At 41.4% G+C, this 27,596-nt stretch overlaps 1 protein-coding gene across 1 annotated transcript; it reads left to right on the top strand.

Moving 5' to 3' along the window:
* Window positions 1-4,680: 4,680 nt before the first annotated feature.
* FBXO28 (F-box protein 28) lies at window positions 4,681-23,535 on the top strand. The gene is made up of 5 exons (XM_024199659.2): window positions 4,681-4,904; window positions 15,583-15,692; window positions 17,358-17,496; window positions 19,211-19,406; window positions 21,391-23,535. The coding sequence occupies exons 1-5, from the start codon at window positions 4,689-4,691 to the stop codon at window positions 21,783-21,785; spliced, it is 1,056 nt and encodes a 351-aa protein (XP_024055427.2). The 5' UTR covers window positions 4,681-4,688; the 3' UTR covers window positions 21,786-23,535.
* Window positions 23,536-27,596: the final 4,061 nt, after the last annotated feature.

Raw genomic sequence — 27,596 nt, forward strand, 5'->3', positions numbered from 1 at the left:
CTGCTGCTACAAGATCAGGAAAGGACTGTAATGATAGACAGACACAGGGGATCTGATCCCAAACCTAATGTGTAACTCTATTCTGGGTGGCTCATACCTGCCTCTGACAGATGATTGATGGTTTGCGACACCAAGCCCAAATGACATTGGTATTGATTAAGCAATACTGTATTACAGATAAATTAAAGGCCTGTACCTGGTTGGAAACTTCTTGCACTGTGTGCTATATGGCTATATAGTAAAAGACAGTCCCTACCCCAAAGAACATACAATTTTAAAGACAAGCTACAACAGCTGGGTGAACAAACAAAGCAGGGAGTGTGTGAGGAAGGACAAGGAAGCAGTAACATGATGTTTTTGCATACACTACTTGTGTTTTGATGGTAGTTGTAACAAAGCTGGAATAAATTGCCTAGGGAGGTTGTGGAATCTCCATCTCTGGAGATATTTAAGAGTAGGTTAGATAAATGTCTATCAGGGATGGTCTAGACAGTATTTGGTCCTGCCATGCGGGCAGGGGACTGGACTCGATGACCTCTCGAGGTCCCTTCCAGTCCTAGAATCTATGAATCTATAAGAGATGAGGGGCAGTATTCTCGGTTTGCCACATGCTTAGTCAGCTGGCATTGTTCTGTAAGCATGTTAATGACTAGGCAGGTATACCTTGGTGTTCTGCAGAGCGAGGGTATTACTGCCTGTGTCTCATGCCATGTCGAGAGTCATTCACTACTGTATTCACTCCTTTGGATAAACAGTTTTGATTCCAATTTTTTTTGTATGTATTTTACATCTTAGGACTTGTCCACACCCAACTTTGCACCAGTTTAACTGAAACTGGTTTACTTAAACCAGTGCAAACCCCTATGTGAACCCGTATTTTGGTATAAGAGTGGCTCATTTGGTTCAATTTAAACCTGTTCCCAATTAAACTAATGTAAACCAACATAAGCCACTAAAACAAAAACAAAAACAAAACAAACAAACAAACAAACAAAAAAAAGACTGCGGGTTGCACCAGTTTAATTAAACCAGTTTAAACACAAATCTTAATTAAGCTGGTGCAATTCTCACTCTAGAAAACCTTTGCTTCCAAATAAGAATCTTACTGTATCATCTGCATACTTTTGCACGTTAAATGTCCTGGCAGGAAGTGTCACCCTGAAGAGTTTAAAATGAATTGGACTGTACTATATTCTATTTCTCTCCACACTAATTCTACTCTGTATCAAATACTGCATACAAAAAACAATGTTAACAGAACGCTAGAGTTGCAAAGTTAAGCATTCAAAAATTAGGCAGCCAGGAGGAGCAATTATAGGAAAAGTTTGTTCAGCCTCTGCAGCCCTTGGTTGGAGCATGCTCAGTTGCTCTGAGGGGATGGCACATGGAGGGATGGAGCATGTTCAGGGCAGATGAAATCTTCTCAGAATTCCTCTGTCAAATTCTAACAAGGCTAAGCCTGGGTGAACTGAGATTTTTCAGAAGTTTATAACTTGGCCAAATTTGGCAGATTTTCACAGGGACAGCAAAAGCCACATCTCTGACACTAGGGCAGCTTCCATGCCAAATTTCATGTCCCTATTCTCAAGTATGGAGGCACTGTAGTTTCTCAAAGAAACAACTGCAAGAAATTTTTTTTTAACAAAACAGCCTATTTTTCCCTAACCTCCTTCCTGGAAATCACTGAACCATTTTTGCTGAAAGTTTCCCAAAAAATGCAGTGTGACATAGACAACCATCATCATGTCATGATGTTGCATTAGCTCTGAGGCTATTGCAAGATTGTTTTAATGTCTTGCAAGCTCTACAAAAATCTAGACAGATGACAGCTCTAGTAGGGTACAGAATATATATCCTGCATCAATTGTAAACACTGACTGCAAAATCTGCCGGCCTATGATTTGGCATGCACTAAAACCTTTATTACCTTACATAATACTTCCAGGAGTAACTGCTGGGGTGATGGGCTCCAGAGTTTCTTACTATGGGCTCAAATGGTAGGCCACTATTAAGGCTATATTGTGGATCATCTACAGATAAGGATGATGTATGTTTTTCAAGATTAAGCACTGGATCATTTACAAATTGACCATTCTAAAATATGATACAGAAAAAAGAAAACATCAGATTCAGCAGAGAGTCTGAGCTTTAACTCAGCAGACTAATTACTAATTATTTACAAAACTATATCTTAAAAACAAACCTTTCAAGTTAAGCACTCAAAACAATTAAAAACACATTTGTAACTAATGGAAATTGCTTTTTCTTCCTAATTTTGAAAATGTTAATGAGCTGTCTGCCTGAACTGTATGTGCCAAGTCACAAACCTATCGTGAATCCCCGTAGCTGGATTGAAACCACTTATGGTTTGTCTTGGAAAGGCTGTCAGATCCTGAAATTATAGAGGAAAAAGGAAGGCCCTGTTCTAATATTGGCTTGTAGTTTTAGACATTAATGGGGAAAAAATAAGGCAAAATGCCTCCAAATATGTACTTGGCATATAATGTTCTGCTCCCAGGTAGGAAATATTCATTTCAGAACACATTTTTGGAATGCCATTATGATGATACACATAAAGGCTTTCCCATTGTTTCTCTGCTGCTCCCAAATTACTCCTTCATTAGCTGACTAGTCCATTGAGAGAGGCCAGTTCCCAGGATTGTCTTTGAAAATCATAAGTTAATCTCCATCCCCTAATCATTTACCTTAATAACCAACAAACAACTAGTTACTTTTTCATCGTAGCAGGGGAAATCCACAGGGATTTTAGGTAGCTAAAAAGTCATTAGTTACAACAAGAATCATCATGACATTTTCTAGGCCCAAAGGAAACTATATTCTAGGTCCTTTTATCCTAATCCATCCCTTTGGTGGACCACATTTTGCTGTTATTTCCATGACATTTCATTAACTTCAGAGTTGTTACTCATGTGCAGTTGAGAGTTTGGTTTGTTCTGGCTATCCTTTACCCTCTATATTCTCTGGATCTATAGGAGCAGTCTGAGAGCTGCTCTAACTTGGGACAGCTGGCTATGGTCCCCAAGCTACCATACACTCTAGCCATTCCCTGTCCTCACCCAACCCACCTCTGCCCCACTGGCTGCAGGAAGGGTAACACCTAGACCAAATGAAAAACAAAGTGATGCTGCCACTTGGGTTCCTCGCTGAAGTACACTGACACCTTGGTTCCCTCACTTGGGGTACTCTCCTTGTCCTGGGTTGTTGCTACTACTCCTATTGAATTCAGGAGCGCCTGTGGTACTCAACTACTGGAGGCAGGCACCGGGAGCTCCTTTGTGGCTGCTAAAACAGCTCCTATACCTGTTCCTCCTTAATACACCCTCTGGTTCTCGCTGCTGCCTCTCCCCAGAAATGGGGAAAGGACTCTGACCATGGTGGTGGCTCCTCTTGTTCCTGACCCTCCCCAATTAGCCATTGGTACTGATAGGTTGGGGCAAGATGGTGATAGGCTCAGAAAGGTGCTCATATCGCATATGGGAACATGTTGCCAGCTGGGGATTTGTGAGTAGCCTCCACTCCCTATATGCTGCCTAAGCAGCACAAAGAGTGGATCAAGGCAGAGAACGCCCCATAATATTAACTGTGGTTCACTGACCTTTTGGAAATAGTATTTGTTCTATGTACCATGTATGACCTGAAGAAGAGCTCTGTGTGGCTCAAAAGCTCGTCTCTCTGACCAAAAGAAGTTGGTCCAATAAAAGATATTACCTCACCCACCTGGTCTGTCTAATATCCTGGAACCAACACAGCTACAACTACGCTATGTATTATTGTGATGCAAACAGTGACAATAAGAAGTGGTCACCCATTTGTTTTACATGCACATACAACCGCATCTCCTATCTGTGATGGAGCAGCAGGAGGCTGGAGGACCCCATGGATGTTCAGTCTCTCTCCAATTTATTTGCAGGAGGCCAAAGACAAGGTGCCTGGACAGCTGGCAGTTCGGAGAGGCAGTACTGTTGTTGGAGAAGCAGGGTGGTCCAACAGAGCCCTACAGACGGAAGATGGGCACTGTCTTCAGAACCTGTGTGGGACAAACCTGGGGCAATACTGGAGCTATCTCAAATGCCCCCGTGCCCCCTTCAACAAGGGCATGGTGGAGGGGCAGCCCGGGCTATTTCAGCCTGCAAACGAACAGCCTGCTGGCTGAGGGGTCTGTCCACAAAGCCATCCCTTTTGTTCTCCTTCCTTGACCCCTAGGTCGCTGTCGGGGGCAGGCCCCCTCCTTCCTCGCCAGCGATACCCCGCAGAGCCAGTAACTCCCTCGGGCTGAGGCGCCGGGCTGGATTTGCTGGCCCCGGAGGATCAGCTCAGCGTAGATGACACCCCGCGCCCAGCCGCTCTCACTCACCTATTGCCACCCCCGGGGCAGCTCCCCGCTGGGCGCTAGCGGCTGGGGGAAGCGGCTAGTCACACAGCGGGGTACACTGGGGTGCTCAGGGCGGCGCCCCCAGGCCGCTCCAGCGGCAGCACGGGGCCTGCAGGTGGATCAGGCCACTGGGGCCCAAGGGCCCGGGGGGGGGTCACAACCCGGGAGGGGACGGGCCAGGACACCCCCCTCCCGCGCGCCCCGTGGCGGCGCTCGGGGCGGGCGGGGGGCGGAAGTGCTGTCACAGGAAGTCCCCCCTCCCCCAGCCGAGGACTGGAGGGGGACAGGGCCCAAGATGGCGGCGGTGGCGGAGGAGCGGCTCCTGTCGGAGGGGGAAGGAGGCGCCATGGGCTCGGCGCGCCTCTCCCCGCCCCCGGCCCCCCAGCTCCAGGGGGGCCCGGCGGCCTTGGAGCAGCTCCCTCAGAGCAACACGCTGGTGGGGCTGCCCATCGTGGCCATCGAGAGCATCTTCGGCTTCCTCTCCTACGACGAGACCAGCCAGCTCCGCCTGGTGAGGGGCCGGCCGGGCCGGGCCGGGTCGGGTCATCAGCTCCCCCTGGTGGGGGCGAGGGGGGTCGGGAAGGCAGCGCAGGGGAAGGGGGGAATATCAAGCCAGGGCCCGACTGAACCGAGGGCCCTGCTGCTGGTGCCCCCCGAGTCCGTCATGTCTGTCCCTGCTGCTGGTAGGGTTGGGGTGAAATACCGCCCCCCCCCTCGGGTTTTGTCTAATGCAATTACTCGGGTCTGTCTGGAGGAAAAGGAAGTGGGCGGAAGGGGAGAGGGGCCCACTGTCACTATCTCTTGCAGCCTGATGTCGCCCGCTGGACCGATCTTACCTCAGTACTGTGCTGGATGGAGTTGTGGAAAAGCCAGGCAACCCTCCCCCCATCTTCTGTTCAGTAACTTCTTAGTTGGGGGGTGCATTTGTCCCTTTTTCCTCCCCCCCCCCCAAACCCCTAATAAGAGCCCCTGTGTTAAGCCTTTTGGTTTATGTGCCTCGGGAGGCATGCTATTTGTTTGCTCATCAGTTTCCTTACTTAATTGTTACATTCAACTCCTTTATGATTTAGTTGGGGATTGGTCCTGCTTTGAGCAGAGGGTTGGACTAGATGACCTCCTGAGGTCCCTTCCAACCCTGATATTCTGTGATTCCATGCTTTTTCCTTGTGGGTTTAGTTTACTGAGTCCACATGTCCACTTATTATTTGTAGTACAGTAAGTGTACATGATAGATACAAAATGTATAGGAAGACAAGAACTTTGCTGCAAAGAGCTTAGGTCCAGATCCACTAAGGGACTCAGGCACTATAGTGTTCAGCATTGCAACATCTAACGTTTAGAAAATCACAGGAACAACAAACACTGTGATCCACAAAGCCTGGGTTAGGTGCCTAGGCTCCCTGTAGAATGAATGGGGAGAGGCACCTTAGAATGAGATCCACAAAGCCAGCATGCTAGACCTGAAGATGCCTAAGATAGCCAATGGGAGATGCTGAGCAGAGGGGTGTGTGCTAAGCCCTGCCCCTCTTTCAGAGATAAGTGCTTAAGTCTAGGCTGCAGGGAAGTGCTTAGCTCTGCTAGCAACCTGGAGAAGATAGGTTGTCCTGCCGCCTGAACTGTGTTTGGGGCCTGAAACTAAATGGCTGGGGGATGTGGGAGGAGGACCTCCCTAATAACCTTTAGCCTAATGGTTAGGGCACCCACCCAGGATCTGTGAGACTCCCAGTGCAAGTCCCCCCTGCTCCTGATGGGGGAGAAGGGATTTGAACAGGGATCTCCCACCTCTCGGGTGAGTGGTCTAATCACTAGCCTATAGACCAGTGGTGGGCAACCTGCGGCCCATCAGAGTAATCCGCTGGCGGGCTGCGAGACAGTTTGTTTACATTGACCATCCGCAGGCACGGCTGCCCGCAGCTCCCAGTGGCCGCGGTTCGCCATTCCCAGCCAATGGGAGCTGCAGGAAGCGGTGGCCAGCACTTCCCGCTTCCCGCAGCTCCCATTGGTCGGGAATGGTGAACCGCAGCCACTGGGAGCTGCGGGCAGCCGTGCCTGCGGATGGTCAATGTAAACAAACTGTCTCGCAGCCCGCCAGCGGATTACCCTGACAGGCCGCATGGGGGCTGCAGATTGCCCACCACTGCTATAGAGTAACTTTAACTCTTTCACTGACCCAGTTAATATTTAATTATTCATTTGTTTTATTAAAGTGTAACAACTTCAATAGGAGAGATTGAGGAAGATCCATATCAAAATATTCCATAGCCTAGTAGTTAGGGCATTCATATGAGAGTTGCCAGATCCTAGTTCAAATCCCTTTTTCCCCCTCGGGAGGAGAGGGCACTTGAACTGGGGTTCTCCCACATCCTGGGTGAGTATCCTATCCACTAGGTTAAAGGTTCTAAGGAACGTTCTTCTTCCCTCCTGCCCCCCCGATTGCCTGAGGGGCCCAATATGGTAGCCGTGCCCAGAGGTCGCCTACCAGATCAGGTCTCTGGATGTGACTTAAGCAGATGAACACCTTCTCTTTCCCGGCTTGTGAATCATTCTGGGACTTAGGCAGGAGATAGGCATCTGAACCTTTATCATGAGGCAGTAGTGCTTAGGCAGGTGATAGGCACTTGGGTGCCTAGGGTGAGGCTGCAGTACACATGCCCAGAGGAAAAAACTTAGGTGCTGAGTGAGTTTAGGCATCTACAGGGCTAGGTGGCAGCTGAATGGGAGTTTTGTGGATTGCAGTGGCACCTAAAAACAGGATTTAGGTGCCTGAGTACCTTTGTGGATCACACCCCTACTGTCTCACTCAGACAGACATAGGTCAAGAGTTAAGGTGCAAAAAATGTGCAGAGATGTAACTGAGATCAGTGTACCTCATGCTTGTAGTGTCAATAACGAGGGAGTATAAACTCTGGATCCAGCCAATAAATTACTGTTAATGAATTTGTCGTGGATAATGAAGTAGAAGGATTAGGAAGCTTATGTAACCCTCGCTAAATTTGTGTGCCATACTGTTTCTATTTTAAGACCATGTAATTAGACTTTCTCTGTAACAAAACAAATATTAGAACTCTAATATTATAAACATATTTCTACAGTAATTTGGACTACATTTCTGGGAGAAACATTTTACAAAATCTGCCAATATCCTGAAGTGTATTTGTCTGATTCTGATATTAAATTGAAACTCCTTGAGACAGGGCTCCATTTCTGTTTATGCAGCACCAAGCGTGCTGATAATCAGTAAGTATTTTCCTCCAGGATGGATTAAGTCCACCAATCCTCACTAAGGTGTATGTGTGTTATTTTGAAAATAGGCTATATTTCAGACCTGCCCAACTATGAAGAAACCTTAATAACAGCTTTGAATGTACTATTTTGGCAAACTTCATTAATATGGCTCATTATTAAAGAATGATGGTTAAAGTATAGTCCTAGGAATTGTGGGATTTTGCTTCCAATTCCACCACAGTCTTTGTGTGTGACATTGCCGGAGTGATGTGACCTCTCTATGCCTCAGTTTCCCTGTCTGTAAAATAGGGATGATATTTACCTCACCAGGTTGTGAAGCTAAATGAATGTTTGTAAACATGCTGAGATTCCTGAATGAAAGCAAAGTGTTATATTTACCTAGGGGGACTATTTTGTGATAGTGGACTACTTTTATTGAGGGGAAAATAACACTTTTTTTCCTTTTCTGGACTCAAAAATGCTTGGTTTGCTAATAAGTTGGTTATTATGGAGGACGGCTGCTATCAATAGAAGTGCTGGTGGAAGCCCTATTGTTGGAATATTTAGAGTTAGGGTGAATAAACCATTAACAAATATACTGTAGGGAACGGTACTGCACTGGATGAAGGATGAACAAAATAATTCAGTGGGTCTATTCCATCTTTAATTTTTGATTCAATGAAAGAGAAAAACGAATCCTTTCACCAAATAAGTTCCTCAGAAGGCATTTCTCTAAAGATAGATGCAGAGGAGAATTATTCCAAGAGAAAGAAAGTACACCACTCTTTTCCGACCAGCCACTGACATCAAGAATCTCAGTGTAAACACCTCTGGCTTCTACTCCTCCAGGAATGGAAATATATAATCATCTTCACTTTATCTGTCTGAGGCTCTTTAAAGGGATCACTCAAAAACGAAAACAGTTCATTAAATGTGTTTAATCAGCAACCACGTTGAATCCAGTAAAGAGGAATTATGCAAGTTTTTAGTGCTGTATGGGAACCGTAGAGCCAATTCTAGACAATGAGATTCCAATGTGTATGTTAAATCTTTTTCATAGTTCCCCAGAAATCTTGTGGAGTTCAGGTAGTAATCTGCCTTAAACTCTTCAACAAATGCTCAAGTATAAGTTCAGAAGGCGATGGCGTTAAATAATATCAGTAGACTTAGTGTAAAGGCTTGTATGTTCCCATCAGGCTGTAGCCAATTGTTTGACTACACTTGTTGGTTCGTTATGAAAAATGTTTTAGAGACCAAATAACCAAACTGAGCCAAATTTATTGTCCAAAGACAAAACAGTACAATATGAAAAGGAGACAGACATATACCCTCCTTTCAGGAAGCAATTCTGATCTCCCAGTGTGTTCACTTTACACATCACCTAAGATCCAGCCCACCAGTTTGTACCTGTTCCTTACTGTGTTGTTCTGTATCTTACTTATCTTTATTTTGGATACTAGCATTCCAGGTACTGGTCTGTGAAGGCACCTCCCCACTTTGTATTGGGGCAGACTATTAATGTATTTTGCCTTTGACAGTTTACCTTTTCCCTTATGTAAAACGCCAAGTTGTACTATTCCAGGCATTGTGGGATATCAAGCGTGAACACCATTGTGGGGAAAAACAATACAATTCAGGTGGCATATTCATCCATGCAATATTCATAGTGTGCGCTTAATACATACTGATGTGGTCTAATATGTATAACATACGTAGGCTAACAAGGCCCTGCTATCTGCGGTTCTTCAAACATTCCCACCACAGAATGATTTTCAGTACAAGGCTCTACCTAACTCCCTGGGTATGTATTGGCTCCAATTGCATATTTAAGTAAGAGAAGAATGAATGTGTCTGGTACTACACAGCATCTTGATAAAGATACCTTCCAGGGAGCAAGCAAGTCAAATGATACTAGTTAACCTGAGGTGCTCAAATCTATAATAGATGTGCATAATTTATAATAAATGGGACCAAAAGTAGCATAGCTCTCTCACAGAATATTGCATTCTGACAGTAACGCTGGGTTCTCAGAAGGGAAAAAATCTTTTGAAGATGATCATAGAATCCTATATGCGATTTGCCATCAGGACATCAATCAAGAAAACAATTAAGCTACTAGGCATGCATTGATAATGCAGTGGTTGACTCCGGACTTAGTTAATAAATAATCAAAGAAGGATAATATAATTAATGCCAATTACTATGGGTTTATGGAAGATAGATCCCGTCAAACTAATTTGATTTTGTTTTGATGAGACTACAGGTTTGGTTGATAAAAGTAATACTATTGATGTAGTATACTTAGACTTTTGTAAGGGGTTTGACTTGGTACTGTACGACACTTTTGATTAAATAACTAGAACAATATAAAATTAACATGACGTGCATTTAAATGGATTAAAGCGTGGCTTAATGGACAGGTCTCAAACATTGTAAATGAGGAATCATCATTGAGTGGTTGTTTTTCTGATGAGGTCCCATAGGGATCTGTTCTTGGCCCTATACTATAAGTTTTTTTTGTCAATTACCTGAAAGAAAACAAAATAATCACTAATAAAGTTTGCAGATGACCCCAAAATTTGGGGGAGTGGTACATAATGAAGACATGTCGTTAATACAGAGCAATCAAGAGTCCTTGGTAAACTGGATGCAAGCAAATAATTTGTGTTTTAATACAGGTAAATATATATATGTTTAGAAACAAAGAACGTAGGCCATACTTAGAGGATGGGGGACTCTATCCTGGGAATCTGTGATTCTGGAAAGGATTTGGGGGTCATGGTGGATAATCAGTTGAGCATGAGCTCCCAGAGGCCAAAAGGGCTAATGCAATCCTGGGATGTATAAACAGGAATCTCAAGTAGGAGTAGAAAGGTTATTTTACCTCTGTATTTTGCACTGCTGCAACCACTGGTAGAATATGGTGTCTAGTTCTGGTGTCCAGAATTTAAGAAGGATATTGATAAGTTGGAGAGGGTTCAAAGAAGAGCCACGAGATTGGTTAAAAGATTAGAAAACATGACTTGTAGTTAGGCTTGTTAGAATTTGATTTTTTTATTATTTTGGCAGATATCAATATTTTAGCTTTTTATCTTTATCAATGTAAATGTTCACAGTTCCACATAATTATGGGTTTTAAACTTTTTTACATTTTTATCTATTTAAATTATTACAGTTGTAGGAAAGTGTGCAGGGGTCAGACAATTATTTTAATAACAGTAGACACAAATTCAAAAAATTAAAGCTTTATATCTGTTAAAACACATTGTCAACGTCACATGCCAAAATATACAAAACAGATATACTTTAGGGCTGTCAAGCGATTAAAAAAATTAATTGTAACTAATCGCGCTTTTAAACAATAGAATACCATTTATTTAAATATTTTTGGATGTTTTCTACATTTTCAAATATATTGATTTCAGTTACAACACAGAATACAAAGTGTACAGTGCTCACTTTATATTTATTTTTTATTACAAATATTTGCACTGTAAAAAAACAAAAGAAATAGTTTTTTTTCAATTCACCTAATACAGGTACTGTTGTACAATCTCTTTATCATGAAAGTTGAACTTTAAAATGTAGAGTTATGTACAAAAAAAACCTGCATTCAAAAATGAAACAATGTAAAACTTTAGTTTAGAGCCTACAAGTCTAATCAGTCCTATTTCTTATTCAGCCAATCGCTCAAACAGACACATTTGTTTACATTTCCAGAAGATAATGCTGCCTGCTTCTTGTTTACAGTGTCACCTGAAAGTGAGAACAGGAGTTTGCATTGCACTGTTGTAGCCGGCGTCGCAAGATATTTACATGCCTGATGCGCTAAAGAATGGGGAGTAGGTTTAAAACAAATAAAAGGAAGTTCTTCACACAGCGCACAGTCAACTTGTGGAACTCCTTGCCTGAGGAGGCTGTGAAGACTAGGACTATAACAGCGTTTAAAAGAGAACTGGATAAATTCATGCAGGTTAAGTCCGTTAATGGATATTAGCCAGGATGGGCAAGGAATGGTGTCCCTAGCCTCTGTTTGTCAGAGGGTGGAGATGGGTGGCAGGAGAGAGATCACTTGATCATTGCCTGTTGGGTTCACTCCCTCTGGGGCACCTGGCATTGGCCACTGTCAGTAGACAGGATACTGGGCTAGATGGACCTTTGGTCTGACCCAGTATGGCCGTTCTTATATCTTCTTTGCATTTTTTCAAATTTGCAGTGAAAGTGTTCTTAAAATGAACAGCATGTGCTGGGTCATCATCAGAGACTGCTATAACATGAAATATAAGGCAGAATGCAGGTAAAACAGAGCAGGAGACATACAATTCTCGCCCAAGGAGTTCAGTCACAAATTTAATTTAACACATTATTTTTTTAACGAGCGTCATCAGCATGGAAGCATGTCCTCTGGAACGATGGCTGAAGCATGAAGAGGCATATGAATCTTTAGTGCATCTGGCACGTAAGTATCTTGTAAGTATGTATGCGAACGCCTGTTCTCACTTTCAGGTGACATCAGGCTTTTTTTTTTTTTTTTTTTTTTTTTCGGTGGCCCCCCCCTCTTTTTCCCGGTTTTTTTTTTTTTTTTTTTTTTTTTTTTTTTGCTCCGCCGGCGGACCCCCCCCCTTCACCCCCATGTGTCCCGATATTTTCTTCCTCTCATCTCGTCACCCTAGGTGACATTGTAATTAAGAAGTGGGCAGCATTATCTCCAGTAAATGTAAACAAACTTGTTTCTCTTAGCAATTGGCTGAACAAGAAGTAGGACTGAGTGGACTTGTAGGCTCTAAAGTTTTACACGGTTTTGTTTTTGAGTGCAGTTATGTAACCAAAAAACCTACATTTGTAACATGCACTTTCATGATAAAGAGATTGCACTACAGTACTTGTATGAGGTGAATTGAAAAATACTATTTTTTATCATTTTTACAGTGTAAATATTTGTAATAAAAAATAATATAAAGTGAACACTGTATATTTTGTATTCTGTGCTGTAATTAAAATTGATATATTTGAAAATGTAGAAAAACATCCAAAAATATTTAATAAATTTCAAGTGGTATTCTATTGTTTAACAGTGCGATTAATTTCATTAATTTTTTTAATTGCGATTAATTTTTTTTGAGTTAATCGCGGGAGTTAGCTGTGATTAATCAACAGTCCTAATATACTTAAATCGAACTCTTAAGTTCTCAAGCAGCTTTCCCCCCCCGCCCTTCATTTTGCCTGTCTGGAAATTCCATTTATTATCAATGGAAATATTTTTTCATTGGTTTGTGTGTCTATTGGCATTTACCGATTAAAAAATCGAATCCTTCCAAGCCTGCTTATACTGATAGACTCAAGAAACTCAATCTATTTAGTTTAACAAAGAAGTTTAAGGGGTGACATGATTACAGTCTATAAGTAACTACATGAAGAACAAATATTTAATAATGGGCTCTTCAGTCTTGCATAGAAAGATATAACGTGATCCAATGACTGGAAGTTGAAGCTAGACAAATTGGAAATAAGGTGTACATTTAACAGTGAAGGAACCATTGGAACAGTTTACCCAGGGTCATGGTGGATTCTCCATTATTAACAATTTTTAAATCGAGATTGGATGTTTTTTCTAAAAGATATCCTCTAGGAATTATTTTGGGAAATTTCTATGGCCTGTGCTATACTGGAAGTGAGACTAGATCAGCGTTTTTCAAACCTTGGGTCGCAACCCAGTACTGGGTCATGGAATGTCAGGCACTGGTTCACTCTGGTTAGCACCGCCGACTGGGACGTTAAAAGTCCCGTCGGCAGTGCTGCCCAGTGAAGGCAGGCTAGTGCCTATCTGTTTTGACACCGCGCTGTGCACCGGAAGTGGCCAGCAGCAGGTCTGGCTTCTAGGCAGGGGGGCCACGGGGCTCTGCACGCTGCCCCGACCCGAGCACCGGCTCCACACGGCCAATGGAAACTAGGGGGGGAGGTGCCTCTGGCTGAGAGTCGTGCGAAGCCGCTTGCACGCCTCTGCCTAGGAGCCGGACCTGCTGACCAGGAGCCGCCGGAGGTAAGTCCATGCCCCAACCCTGTGCCCCAATCCTGTGTCCCAGCCTGAGCCACCCCAAACCCCTCATCCCTGACCACACCCCAGAGCCTTACATTAAACATATGATCAAACCCCACAAGTTAGGGTGATTAAAAATATCCTGGCTATGTTCCATTCATAAAAAACCTCCATGATCTTTAGTATATTTTTATGCTGTATTTTGGTTAACCACAGCTGGGTCCCCAGAAGTCTTGGCTGACTCTGTTTTACTCACTTTAACCCTAAACTGTACTGGTTAGCCCAGTGTTTCTCAAACTGGGGTCGCCACTTGTGTAGGGAAAGCCCCTGGCGGGCCGGGACGGTTTGTTTACCTGCCCCGTCCGCAGGTCCGGCCGATTGCGGCTCCCATTGGCTGCGGTTCGCTGCTGCAGACCAATGGGAGCTGCTGGAAGCGGCGGCCAGTAAGTCCCTCGGCCTGCGCCGCTTCCTGCAGCTCCCATTGGCCTGGAGCAGCGAACCGCGGCCAGTGGGAGCCGCGATCGGCCAGACCTGCGGATGGGGCAGGTAAACAAACCGGCCCGGCCCGCCAGGAGCTTTCCCTACACAAGCGGCGACCCCAGTTTGAGAAACACTGGGTTAGCCTAATTTCTAACTGTACACAATAAACACTTAACACTATACATATGTGAAGGCATCCCTCCTTAAATAATTAACCCTTTAATAACCAGTTCCAACAATTACTTGAACAAGTCCCAAAAAAAACACATGGGATGGGGGTTCTACTCTCTCTCTCTTCACTCGATGGCTAACGTGCTTTTAGCTGATCAAGAAGTACTTACCCTGTCAGGACCCACCGAGCAGCCCAGGGCAAGCTTGCAGTACGTGGATCAGGGCACAGTGCGGGAGAGCTGAAGGGACTGAGATAAGGTAGCACGGACCTGTGCGGGTAAATCAAGTCTCCTACCACCTCAAAGTGTGGATCACCGGGCCCCAATGCAACTGTAATTTCAACTTCAGGTACCTCTACATTACTATACAATTCAACTTACAAAGCCCCCTTAATACGTGTATAAAGGAATCCCCTTTTTGTAAGTTTCTAAACCCCAATGACTAGTCAATAATACCCAATGAGGATGACATTAGAGTGCAATCCCACATCACCCCACATGCATCCTTACACAGTTACAATTTCCATGGAGACCTAGTGGTGGGAGACAGGTGGTTACCCATGAGGGTCCTACCTTGCCTCTGGCATGCCAAGTGAGTCTGATGGTCAACACCATGTTAATTTAGCTCGAACCTGTGGTTTTTTTAGATTTTTCATTGTTTGTTTATGATAAGCAAATCATATATATTGCTATGTAATAAAACATTTCCATAAGGTTGGAAAGTCTTGTCTATGAAAACCCCTGCCACGCAAGTGGGACAATTGCCAAAAAAGTCTAAGGTCAGTCTCTGTTTGTCCCTCTGCACTCCTTCAGACTTCTCTGAGAGAAAATGCTCTGGCAAAAAGCTTCTAGGTGTGAAATTAACTGCAAAGTGGGGTTTTGTCGTCTTTGATATATTAAACAACTTTTGAAATATCAGGTCCTACCTCTCTTTGGAGGATATTGCTAGGACCATTAGTGGACATAAATAACGAGTCTTTAAACATGAGCCTTTAAACTGAACTGCTGCTAAACTTTATTAACATGAAGGAAGAAGTGATACAGATTTCAATGAATTTTGCAGTTGCCTTTTATATAACAAAGAATCAGTAAAGGGCAAACAATTTTATTTTGCATTGTAGTTGACATTTTATCCAATTTAGGATTAGTTTGCAAATCAGAAAGAATAAAAACTAATCTTGCACCATTGAACAAGCACAGACTGACTAATCATGAAAACAACCTGTAGTTTGGTTTGAGACATTTGAAGTTTCCTTTGTTCTGTATTTTAAAAATAGGTTTGTAAGCGAATGGACTTGGTCTGCCAGCGAATGTTAAATCAGGGATTTCTGAAAGTGGAAAGATATCACAACTTGTGTCAGAAACAGGTTAAAGCACAACTTCCAAGGTATGTGCCAATTACAGCTATGGGTTCCAAATACTGTATCTTAAAACACGTAAGTAAGAACACAGTAACATTATTTCTTAGCTTTACACCTAAGACTGTAAAAGTTTACTTCAATTATCTAGTTAAATTAATGTGTTTTAGAAAAACATTGACAATATTTTGGCTGTAATTGGAATTATCTGGTTTAGTTGGTAAAATTCCATGGGTTATTTTTCTTGCAAAAACACTTAGGCCAACCCTAAAGTCTGTTTGTTTAGATAAATGTTATCCTGTTTTTTTGTTTGTTTGTTTATTTATTTATTTGCTACCCAGCCTGTCAGGAACTAAAGTGCTGTCAGAAGAGAGAGGAAGTGTCCAATATTACTCAAAATCAACTCCTCTGGCAAATCTAGGAGCCATGATAACTTGCTCCAAAAGGAGTGCCAACTAACCTACCTTGGCTAAAAGGATTTTTACCTACCTGTGCAATTGAGTAGACGTGAAACACATTTTTCATGTAACCTGGGATTAGAAAGGCATGATCTAATTTTGCATGTTTTCTTATCATGTATTTTGGAGCTAAGGGCCAATCAGCAACTGCATGGACACAATATCCACTAACATAATTTGGAGCTGGATCATGGGCATTAGAAGATAATGTTAGAAGGGAATGAGAGAAGCTGCTTCTCACTTCTAAAACCTGATAATTAAGCCTAATTTATTGTCATGATTTAAATGGTTTCATTTTAGGTGTTGGTCCTGCTTTGAGCAGGGGGTTGGACTAGATGACCTCCTGAGGTCTCTTCCAACCCTAATATTCTATGATTCTATGATTTTATTTCATGATTGTTACCCGGCATCAAAAAAGCTCGAACAGTCATCAGTTCTCTCAGCTCAGGTGAAGCTTGGGACTGAGCAAGTATGGAGGCTGGATTGCTGTTTAATAGTGGTGGTGGTTTTTAGGTCAGTTGCCAGAACACAAATGGGTAGTGATGACAAAATCGCATTGAAGCACTCTGCCCCAGTGCATTGCTTTAAGACTACTCCTTCTAGTCCTTTAATATTTTTAATCTTGGAATTTTTTAAAAACTAAGATGCCTTTACATATACTAATTTGGATTAAAAACATTTCACAGTAATGATTCAAGGAGAACCAAATTTGACAAATCTAAAATTTATTCCAGTGTTTAGCAAATGTGCAGAGTCATTTGCTGGCTGGTTCTTGACAGCTGCAGCAATCTCTTGAGAAAGACAAAACTACTGGAACTACACCTCTACCCCAATATAATGCAACCCGATATAACATGAATTTGGATATAACGCGGTAAAGCAGTGCTCCGGGGGGGGATGGTGGCTGCACACTCCGGTGGATCAAAGCAAGTTGGATATAATGCAGATTCACCTATAAAGCGATAAGATTTTTTTGGCTCCCGAGGACAGCGTTATATTGAGGTAGAGGTGTAGTTGTATTTCTTTCTGAGTCTCAGCAGGTAAATGGCGATGTGATACAAGATTCAGAAACTCTGACTAATACACCGGATGCTGCCTGTTGGATCTTGACTTACACCTGGGCTCTTAAGAGCAGAAGGATTTAAAAGAACTACTGTTGCAATACTTCAGTTTTTGGTGGCTTAAAATTGCTAAGGCTGTGGTGTCATTTAATGGTTTCTGTATGCTTTCTTCTAGGCGGGAGTCCGAAAGAAGAAACCATTCATTAGCTCGCCATGCAGACATCCTTGCTGCTGTAGAAACAAGGCTCTCTCTGTTAAATATGACTTTCATGAAATATGTGGATTCCAATCTCTGTTGCTTCATACCTGGAAAGGTAAAATATAAAATTGCTTGCTTGTATAAATGTGTATTGTTGCTAAAAAATCATATTCCTCAACTTCAAATTATTAACAGCTGTAGCTGCCTAAAAGTGTAGTATAGTGCATCATTCTGGATGTACTTAGACATATTATAGGCAGCCTATGTACTGTAAGGGCTACCCTATGAATAGATATGCTTGTCTGAATGAGTTGTTTTTTGGCTTTATATTAATGTTCCAACATGAAAAATGGCTGTTGATTTGTTTTAAATTAACTCAGTATGCCAGTTGTGGATCATATTCCTAATAAATGTATTCATTTAAAGAAATACTTAAAAATGCTTGAATTGGTCACTGTTCTTTGCAGGTTCACTATTACGGTTCATATGTGTGCTACTGAGACCTTTGAACAGATAGAACTCGACATACAGTTTATTCCTTAAAAGTATGTAGATGCTGTATGTAGAGTTTGAGTAGTCCAGACTTACAAACTGTAAACACCAAACTGGAGGCCATTCCACCACAAACTCTCATCACCCAGATTATCTTGTGCAATATTTTTGGTACACTTCTGTAACAAAAAATGTATATTTGATGTGTTCCTAACACCATCTGTTGAGTATCAGTTAATATTAAGCATTTTAGGCCAAAGACAAATTGAACTTGAGTTTTTTCAGTACATGAGAGGAACACTTGTTTTTTTTCCTAAAAATAGAAATACCATTTGAATACGTTGTTTAGCTATTTTAGAATATATTATCTGTGGTACTGTATCACCTAGCATATATGTTAGACCTAAACAAAACAAGAAGGTATGTCAAAATCTAAGCATATGTGTTCAGCTGTCATGTAAATTTGCTGTTCATTTCCACTACAGTGTTTCATGTGTATTTGACACAATAGATAAGCTATCAGAGGGGTAGCCGTGTTAGCTTAATCTATTAGATTAAGCTAGTTATATGGACACTAGCATGGTGTTCAAATCACATCTGTCTGTCATTGGCAAACAACTTCAGGTGTCTATTTCCCCATCACCATAGTATCTGAGTGCCTCACAAGCATTAAAGAATTTATCTTAGCACTATATCTGAGGCTTAGTCTACATTAGAAAAATTTGCTGGCATAACTATGTCAGCTACTAGTATAGAAAAAAAATCATACCCCTTAGCCAATTTAGCTATGCCAGCAAAATTCCTGGTGTGGATGCAGCTATGCCAACAGAGTGCTTTTGCCAGAATTGACTGCCTTGCTAAGGTGTTCAATGTATTTGCTAAGAATTTTCTTATGAGTCTCCTTGGAGAACGAAGCATACTGTACTAAGTATAAACTTTATGGGAGAGATTTTAAGGAGTGTACTAATAGTAGAAGTAATAAGAAAAGAAAAGTTGCTAATTGCTGTCCAGGTTACTGTGGAATGCTCCATTACATTTCATGCAGTGGTTATGCAGATTAGTTCATATGTTCAAAAATAACTATTATAGTAAATTTACTGAGTAATTGTTTCTAAAGATACAATGACAACTCAGACTCTGCCTCCACTATAAAATACAGCATTTCATTTCAGGTGATTAGTATAAAATTAGGAAGAACACAGGAACAAACTAGTGTAATGGGTATGAAATACCTGCCCATCAGTAGATCAGTGCTATAATTTCAGATTATACCAATAACTATCTTAATTTTTTCCCTTGAACTTGACAGAACATCTAACAGTTCTTAAATATTTTAGGTGATTGATGAAATTTATCGTGTGCTACGGTACGTAAACTCTACAAGAGCCCCTCAGAGAGCCCATGAAGTCCTTCAGGAATTAAGAGACATCTCATCCATGGCTATGGAATACTTTGATGAGAAGATTGTTCCAATTCTAAAAAGAAAGTTGCCTGGATCAGATGTATCAGGTCGTCTCATAGGAGCTGCCCCAGGTATTACTTTCAACTTCTAGTATTTTTAACTTTTTATCTAGCTGTTTTTGTCTGAAAATTCACAACATTTCACTTTCTAGAAAGCATTCACGCCCTTGTTTGTTTCCCTCAACAATGGAATACCCCATTATAATCCAGCCTCCTGATGAAAATTAATTTTACATCCTAAGGACATTGAGTATGGAATGTAATTGTTTGAAAATTTAAGGAGGCTTTGTTTTGCTAGACTTGAATGTATTTTATAATTATGCATAGTGTGTATTCTTTAAACAAATACTTTTGTACCACTAATGAATGAGACTTTATAATCACACTTGGTTGAAATTTAGCATACAAAGCCACAATTCAATATGTTTGTAGTTTTATTAATAGGATAAACAAATGAGATAGCTTTCTCTTTGTACTACAATAATTTAAGCTAAAGCACCCTTAGATTCTTTATGTAACAAGAACCCAAATGTTTTGTTTTCAAATGAAATATTCGTAGGTGTTTAGTCTGTAACATGGAAAAGGCCTCTTGGCTTTGTAAAATATTAAACTGGATAAGTTAACACTCAAACTGGCTTTTTTTGGGGAGGGCACGACCAGTTACATTTTTCATACAACTTAATTTGTATGGGCCAAATGTTGAGGCAGGCTGCTGATCTGAGCATATAATGGCCAAAAGTAGCAGAAAAGATGCATGTCCACTAGCCTGTGTAGAATATACGTACAGGCTCAGTCCCAACACCTTAGGTTACTAACAGATATAGTAAAGTATCCATCACTTGAAGTCTTTAAATCAAGTTTAGATGACCTTCTAACATCTCTGCTGTAGTTCAAACAGAAGTTTTTGGTTGACACAGGAATCTAATTTAAATTCTATAGTTCATGTAGTGCACGAGGTCAGAATAAATTACAACGGTCCCTTCTGGCCTTAACTTGAACACAGATGAGACTTCTACTGAGAGTCTCTGCTAGCAAGTGTTTGGGGGAAGTGGAATGAACAGCACCCACTAATGGCATGAGCAGCAGATTGAACATAGCACAAGTCCCCATGGCTCAAAAAACATAGGACACATTGATGTAGCCTACTATCTCCCCATACCTCCACAGTGCTGTGATCTGTAACAACACTTGGTGCTTAAGGATTCAGTGTTCTCCCCACAATGAAATTGGAACTCCTTTGTTTAGGCTATGCTGCCTTTTTCAAGATTTGCCTTATCTCTGTAGTAACATAGGTAAACTCATTCATATAGATTGATGCACTTGAGTTGTTCTAGGCTTGTGTAACCTTTCCAAAAAGGTGAAATACTGCTTTAAAATGTTTAAACAAAACTTACATGATAGAGCTATTACAATCACGTCAATTTACAATAACTATTACTGGAAAAAATCACTTCTACAAGTTTCTTGAGTCCTGCAGGTCTTGAAGGAATAGATTGTGCACACTCAATAATGGCTACTGAATTTTCATGATTTTCCTCTTAACTGTCACTTTTTAAAGACACTCAAACATTACATCAAGCTGACACATACAAAATATTCAGAATTAAGCTGAGTGATCTACTGTATGTCCTGCAGTAAGTCTAGTTACAGTGATGTGTCTAGTTTTTTGGCTTTGTGCATGTCACATCTTTGATAACGTAATTTAGTGGTTTAGAACATAATCTTACATTCATATTTTAGGCAAAAAGTAGTTTTTCTTTATTCAGGAAGTTGAAAATAGCTTATGCTTTGACCTCTTAAAATCTGAAACATTGGGCGTAATTGTACCCTGATTTATACCATGAGCAAGCTTATTGACTTTCCTGTATATTGATTGCAATGTATATTGAGTATCTGTAAATAGTATTTTACATGGTCATAGTTTTACAAACCACTAATTATTCAGATTCTGGATTGGTCAACAGAATTGAACAGAGGATATAAATTGGGGCACAATTTGATACATTTTGTTTAAACACAATGTAGAAAAAATAATCTTAAATCACTTTCTCTGAAGTTCCAGGTCCTTCCGCAGCCCTAACAACAATGCAGCTATTCTCCAAGCAAAACCCTTCTAGGCAGGAAGTCACCAAACTCCAGCAGCAAGTGAAAACGAATGGTGCAGGTGTGACTGTTCTAAGGCGGGAAATTTCAGAGCTTCGCACCAAAGTGCAAGAACAACAGAAACAGCTCCAAGACCAAGACCAGAAACTGCTAGAGCAAACCCAAATCATAGGTGAACAGAATGCCCGATTGGCTGAGCTTGAACGCAAACTGAGAGAAGTAATGGAAAGTGCAGTAGGAAGTTCTTCAGGTTCTGGTTCAAATGAGGAGTCCCTTAGGAAACGGAGAAAGGCAGTTGAATCCATAGACTCTCCTAGGAAATCCAAACGCCTTCGAAACAGAAAATAACTTTGGAGTAAATGACACCTCCAGAAGATTACACTGCTTTAGTAGCCCAAGCAGATTTGCTTGTCTGGATACTGTGATTAGCAGCATGGTGTCATTTAGGCTGCTGGCTCTTCAAAACACCACATAGACTTGAACAGTAACTTTCTCTCATTGTTGAGACTTTTTTTCCCTCTGCTTCTGTCTGGGTGGGCCTAATGCACAGGATCTTTATAATTTGCAATAGATTTGTACTAACCAGACCTGCTCTATCATGTTTTGAAGAGTTAACTTTTTTTCTGTGCAGATGATATGTGTTAAAGTAAACTTATTTGTGTTATGCATATATTCACATAAGAGATCTTAAATAAATCCAGTCTTGACTGATTAGAAAGTTAAGCTTACAAACAGATGTCCTGTTCACTTGAAGAAAAGACCCACTTTTTAAATCTCGTTTAAAAAAGTTGACTTTTTTGTTACAAGTGACCTTGTCTGGAATGTCTGAAAAGTAGTTAATACTTTTTGGAATCTATGTAACGAGTAAAAGTGACTTCTTACGCTACAGTATTGGCTATATATTTTTGTAAATTTATGAGCAAGGGACTTCTATCCAGTTTTCTCACACACACACACACACCCTAGTTCTAAGTCTCTGGAGCCATATTCTACATTTGCATGAATATCTGCATGCATTGCTTAGTCAGCTTGCTAAAAGCACTTGCCTGGAGTTGCTCTTAAACCTCTACTTTCCCAGAGTTGTAGAGCAATTTCTTAGTCCTCAGCCATAACTTAGCATCTGCTTTCAGCACAGCTGCTTTCTGACAGTGAGGCGGTCTTGAGACCACTTGTCAACAAGTTGCAGGAAAGGAAAGTGTATTTAAGCAAAGCCTAGTTGCTGCTTCCACTGCCTGTAGCTTGCAGGTACTCTAGCTAAGCCAAAGCTTGAGAATTCAGCTGTTTTTGCCTATGGGTCCTCTAGTTCATAGGCCAAAATGAACCGAGTATTGGACAAAAGTTATCTGTTCCTTTAACAAAACAGGCTTAGTGGGACACAGTTTGAGTGAAACGTTGTATTATGAAACTATTTCATGTTGTGGAAAAGAGCTCTCTGTAATACTTAACTATATTCTAGCTTTCCTTATCCTAAAAGGTAAATCACTTCAGACAAAAAAGCTTTAATTTCTTTTGCACTTCTGTTTTGAGCTTGTAACTGGAAAAGCATGTCTTGCACTGTTCAGTCTTTTGATCGGTCACTTTAACAACCTCAGAGTTGTTGTGTACAGTGATTATTTTTTTCCAGTTGTATATTTTTGGAACCTTATACAAATATCACTGTCCTTGTTTTATTTTAATGTACTAAACAATGTAGCTTTATCATTCGACTTATGTTTTCTTTTAATCAACTGTTGCCTTGGGTTTAGGTGGAATTAAATTCGGGCATCGCACTGAAAAATGCCACTTACTGGTGGTAGTTTAAGGTTTCGGAAAGTACCGTGGGTTAAAGTGCAAGTTCAACACTATTATATCTTCTATGCCTGTCCATGCAATGTGGTTCTTGTATTCAAATTAACCAAACAGAAATCAGATTTTGTTCTGTCAACTCTTTTGTGATAGTTGACTTTTTCTTTAAATTTTATTAATCCTAGGTTTTACTTCTTAAACACATTTAGTTCATATCAAATGTTTCCCATGAAACGTACCATCACAACTTAATGTCTAGTTTTTGGCAAAGTGTTTAATTTTTAAATAAACTTGTTTTGCTAGTTCAAAGTTATTTTACAATGGGTTGTTTCCTTAAACAAAACATATTAGCAGTGGGTAAACATTCAGATATCACTCTGGAACAAAGTTTAATAGCAGATGGCCTTTCTTTTAGCTGTTCTTAGTCTGTAGAACTTGGTTTTTGAACTATAACACTGTTACAGGAGAAAGGCCTGTTGGAGAGAACAGTTGTCAACGAAACACTTGAATGTTCCTTCATTTCTAAAAATGATTTTTGTAATAAAAATTAGCATGATTATACCTGTTAAATGATAATTACTCTATGCATCATGACTTGGTACACGTGGTTTAATTCATTTAATGGGCTTATTCCTTTAACGGGTTCTTGTTTAGATTTAACCACAAATAAAGAGCCTATACAGTAATTGCATTCTTTGAACAGTCTTGTTCATATTCATTAGTTTAAGGTTTCACTAGTTTTAGTTTCTTCTGCCCTATTAACATTATGCTAACTAAAATCAGGAGCAGTGCTGAGTTGAATCCATTGAGCATATGCCTATGCAGTAGGTCATTAATGTTACCCATGGACCCTGTTTAACAGAGTTTTGCATCACGTTTATGTACATTAATGAAGGGAAATAATGTTGAGGTAAATTTTGTGTAGATGGAATAAACTTAAGTCTTACCTGATCAGGAAGCTTACTATAAACATTTAATCACTTGTTATAAATGGGAAATAATTGTTCTTGTAAAATAACTTCTTTCACTAATATCTTGTTGCTGATACTGAATTAAATTTGAAGTATAGGGAAGGTATTCGTAGTGTAAACAAGGTTATATGAGTTTTCCCAGTATAGCTATACTGACAAAACCCTCCTGGTATAGCTTCAGTCATACCAGCAGAAGCATCTTTTGCCAGCATGACTGCATCTACAGGGTGGTTTTTTTTGCCAGCATAGATAAATTATTAAAACAAAACTCAAAAAAATCCCATCCTTAACCAACATAACTATGCCACCAAAACTTTTAAGGGTGGAACTGGCATTAGTTGTGAATTATTCTTCTCAAGTCTAGAAAAGGCCAAAAGCTTTGTAACTAAAAATTGCATTTTCATGAAGTGCAGTTATATTTTTCTACTATTCAAGTCTGCAGTAGTGTGCATTTGGATATTACTGAAAACCAAATATATTGCATAATGGTTCTCTTTAGCCATTTTTTTCATCTGGTATAAACAATACCCACAATCTAATGTACTTCCCCTCTCAAGTCAAATCATGCTATGAAATAGTCCCCTAAAAGACTTATCCTGAAAACAAGAATTGTGTAATTCTCCGATATTATCAAGCTTCTTAGCTTCTTTCCAACTTATTTAACTCAGCACGACTTAAGGAGAAACCTGCAACACAGATGAGCAGTGCCCAGGTTAATACAGACTCTCATGAGGTGAGTGTTATACAATAGCTAAATATTTGCATATAATTCTCAATTTCTTTCAGGTTTCTTAGTCATTAGTTATCTAAGAACAAAAGAACAGCCACAGTGGGTCAGACCTTTCCATCTAGTCCATTATCCTGTCTCTGACAGTGGCCAGTACCAGAACTTCAGGAGGAATGCAAAGAATAGAGCAGTTAGCGTGATCCACCTCTCTCTTCCCCTCCTGGCTTCTGATAGTCAGAGGTTTAGGGTAGCTCCGAGCATGGGGTTGCATCCTTCACCATCTTGTATAATAGCCTTTGATGGACTTATCCTCTATGAATTTATCTTGTTCTTTTTTGAATACAGTTATACTTTTGGCCATCACTACATCCCATGACAATGAGTTCCTCAGGTTAACTGTGGTTGTGTGAAAAAGTATTCCTCTTGTTTGTATTAAACCTGCTGCCTATTAATTTAATCAGGTGACCTCCTGGTTTTGGTATTGTGGGAAAGGGTAAATACCACTTCTCTATTCACTTTTCCCACACCATTCATGATTTATTAGACCTCTATCATATTTCCCCTTCCTCATCTCTTTTCTAAGCTAACCAGCTGCATCTTTTTAGTCTCTCCTTCTATGCAAGCCGATCCATACCCTTGATAATCTTTGTTGCCCTTCTCTGAACCTTTTCAGGTTCCACTATATCCTTTTTGAGATGGGGTGACTAGAACTAGACAGTATTCAGGGTGGGAGTGCACCATGATTTATATAGTGGCATTATGATATTTTCTCTCATTTTCTATTCCTTTCTTAATAGCTTATACCTTCTGTAAGCCAGAGGTGAAAGTAAGCTGGTCCGGTCCGGCATACCGGCAAGAGCCGGTATGCCATGCCGGACTGGACTGGCTTCTCCAGCGGGGCTTTAAAGGGTCCAGAGCTCCCCGCAGTGGCAGGAGCACCGGGCCCTTTAAATCCCTTACCGAGCCCGGCTACCAGAACCCCAGGCCCTTTAAATCACCGCCGGAGCCCTGCCGCCTGCCCTGCTGTGATGATGGGGAGCATCGGGCTGGGGAGCGGTGCCACGTCGGAGGCCCAGAAGGTAGCCTCATCACGGATTTCCCTTTAGAGGAAACCGCCTTGGAGAGGTCTGCCAAAGATGGGCCTAGGTCCCCAGGCATGGGTGGCACAGGGAGACACATCAAGTCTCTTGCTGCTCGGAATGCCTCCAACGTTGAAGGTGCCATGAAACGTTGTGGGCCCTGACAGCTCCCAAGAGTAGGTGGTGGTTCCCAATTTGGGCTCAGTGCCCTAGGTGGTGTGGCCGCTGCCAGATGTGGCTCTTGGGGAAATTGAGCAGCCCTGTGCAGGTCTCGACTCGTCTGGGGACTCCCAGGTAGCTGTGTGCGGTGCTGGAGAATGACCTTGTTCCAACCGTGACTTCTTATGCCTCTTCTTAGGCATGGGAGAAGGGGAGCGGCACCAAGAAGGTCCAGGTGTCGGAGGGGCACTCCGCACCGATGCCGAGGTGCTTGATGCAGAGTCAGAGTGGCATGGTTCCAATGCGGGGTGCGGGGCAGCCTCCATCAACACGGCTTTTAATTGGATATCCCTGTCTTTAAGAGTTCGAGGTCTGAAGTTTTTTCAGATCCTGCACTTCTCTTTAATATGTGCTTCTCTGAGGCACTTAAGGCAGCTCGTGTTCAGGTCACTAATAGGCATAGGTTTGCTGCACCCAGCACATGGCTTAAACCCCAGGGACTGGGGCATACCCCGTCCTTGGGGCTATGTCCCTAATTGGACTCCGCTCCTAAATGCTAATTACTAACACTACAGTAACAATATACAAGAAAAGTCCAAAGTTAGAGAAACCACTATCGGACTTGCGAAAACAAGGAGCGTTCCAACAACTGTCACTGGTGGAAAGAAGGAACTGAGAGGGCGTGGGGCCAGCAGGGCCCGATTTACCAGCGCATGAGCACAGGGCTCCAGAGGTTGCCAAAGCCAGCCCTAGGGGGCGCGCGCACACACATCAAATATGGAATCGACATGAGCAAGAACTCGAAGAAGAAGAATCCAATCTTGCGTGCCTGAGGCACATATGCACCTAGAGTGGGATCTACATGGACAAATACTCAACGAACAACTTGTTCACTCTGGTAATAGCAGTCTGGAGGCAACTTTAAACTCGTGAAAAAATGGGTCTCGTCTTACCTTTTCCTTTTCTTTTATTATCTGTTCTAAGGAGCGACGAGCACTTTCAACAATTTGTCTTTGACAATTCACTAGTTCTGACAGTTTTTCCATCTTTTGCTCCACCATTTCATGCTATAAAAAGTTTAATCATAAATCACAGTGCTGCAAGGGGAATACTTATTATTTGTACTACAATAGCAATCCCGCCCCCGCAATCAGGATTGAAACCCCACTTTAGTAGGCACTGTTAAAAAAACCAAAAACACATACATACGAGGAAGTCATGGTCTCTGCCCCAAAACTGCTTACAGTCTTTCATGACGTAGTGAACATCCACACAGGTATCCCATCCCAAACTGATAACAGATTACACTTGGCTATAGTACAAGTGTATGCTAAGTTTCAATAAGTGAGCAGCAAAAACTAAAAAAAACTAGAAGTGTTTAGGCACAGGAAATAAATTCAATGCAACTTTCAATTTACAGTGAATCAGCACATTGATT

This window comes from Terrapene carolina, unplaced genomic scaffold (genome assembly GCF_002925995.2).
Source record: "Terrapene carolina triunguis isolate 2854851 unplaced genomic scaffold, T_m_triunguis-2.0 Scaffold262, whole genome shotgun sequence".
NCBI lineage: Eukaryota > Metazoa > Chordata > Testudines > Emydidae > Terrapene > Terrapene triunguis.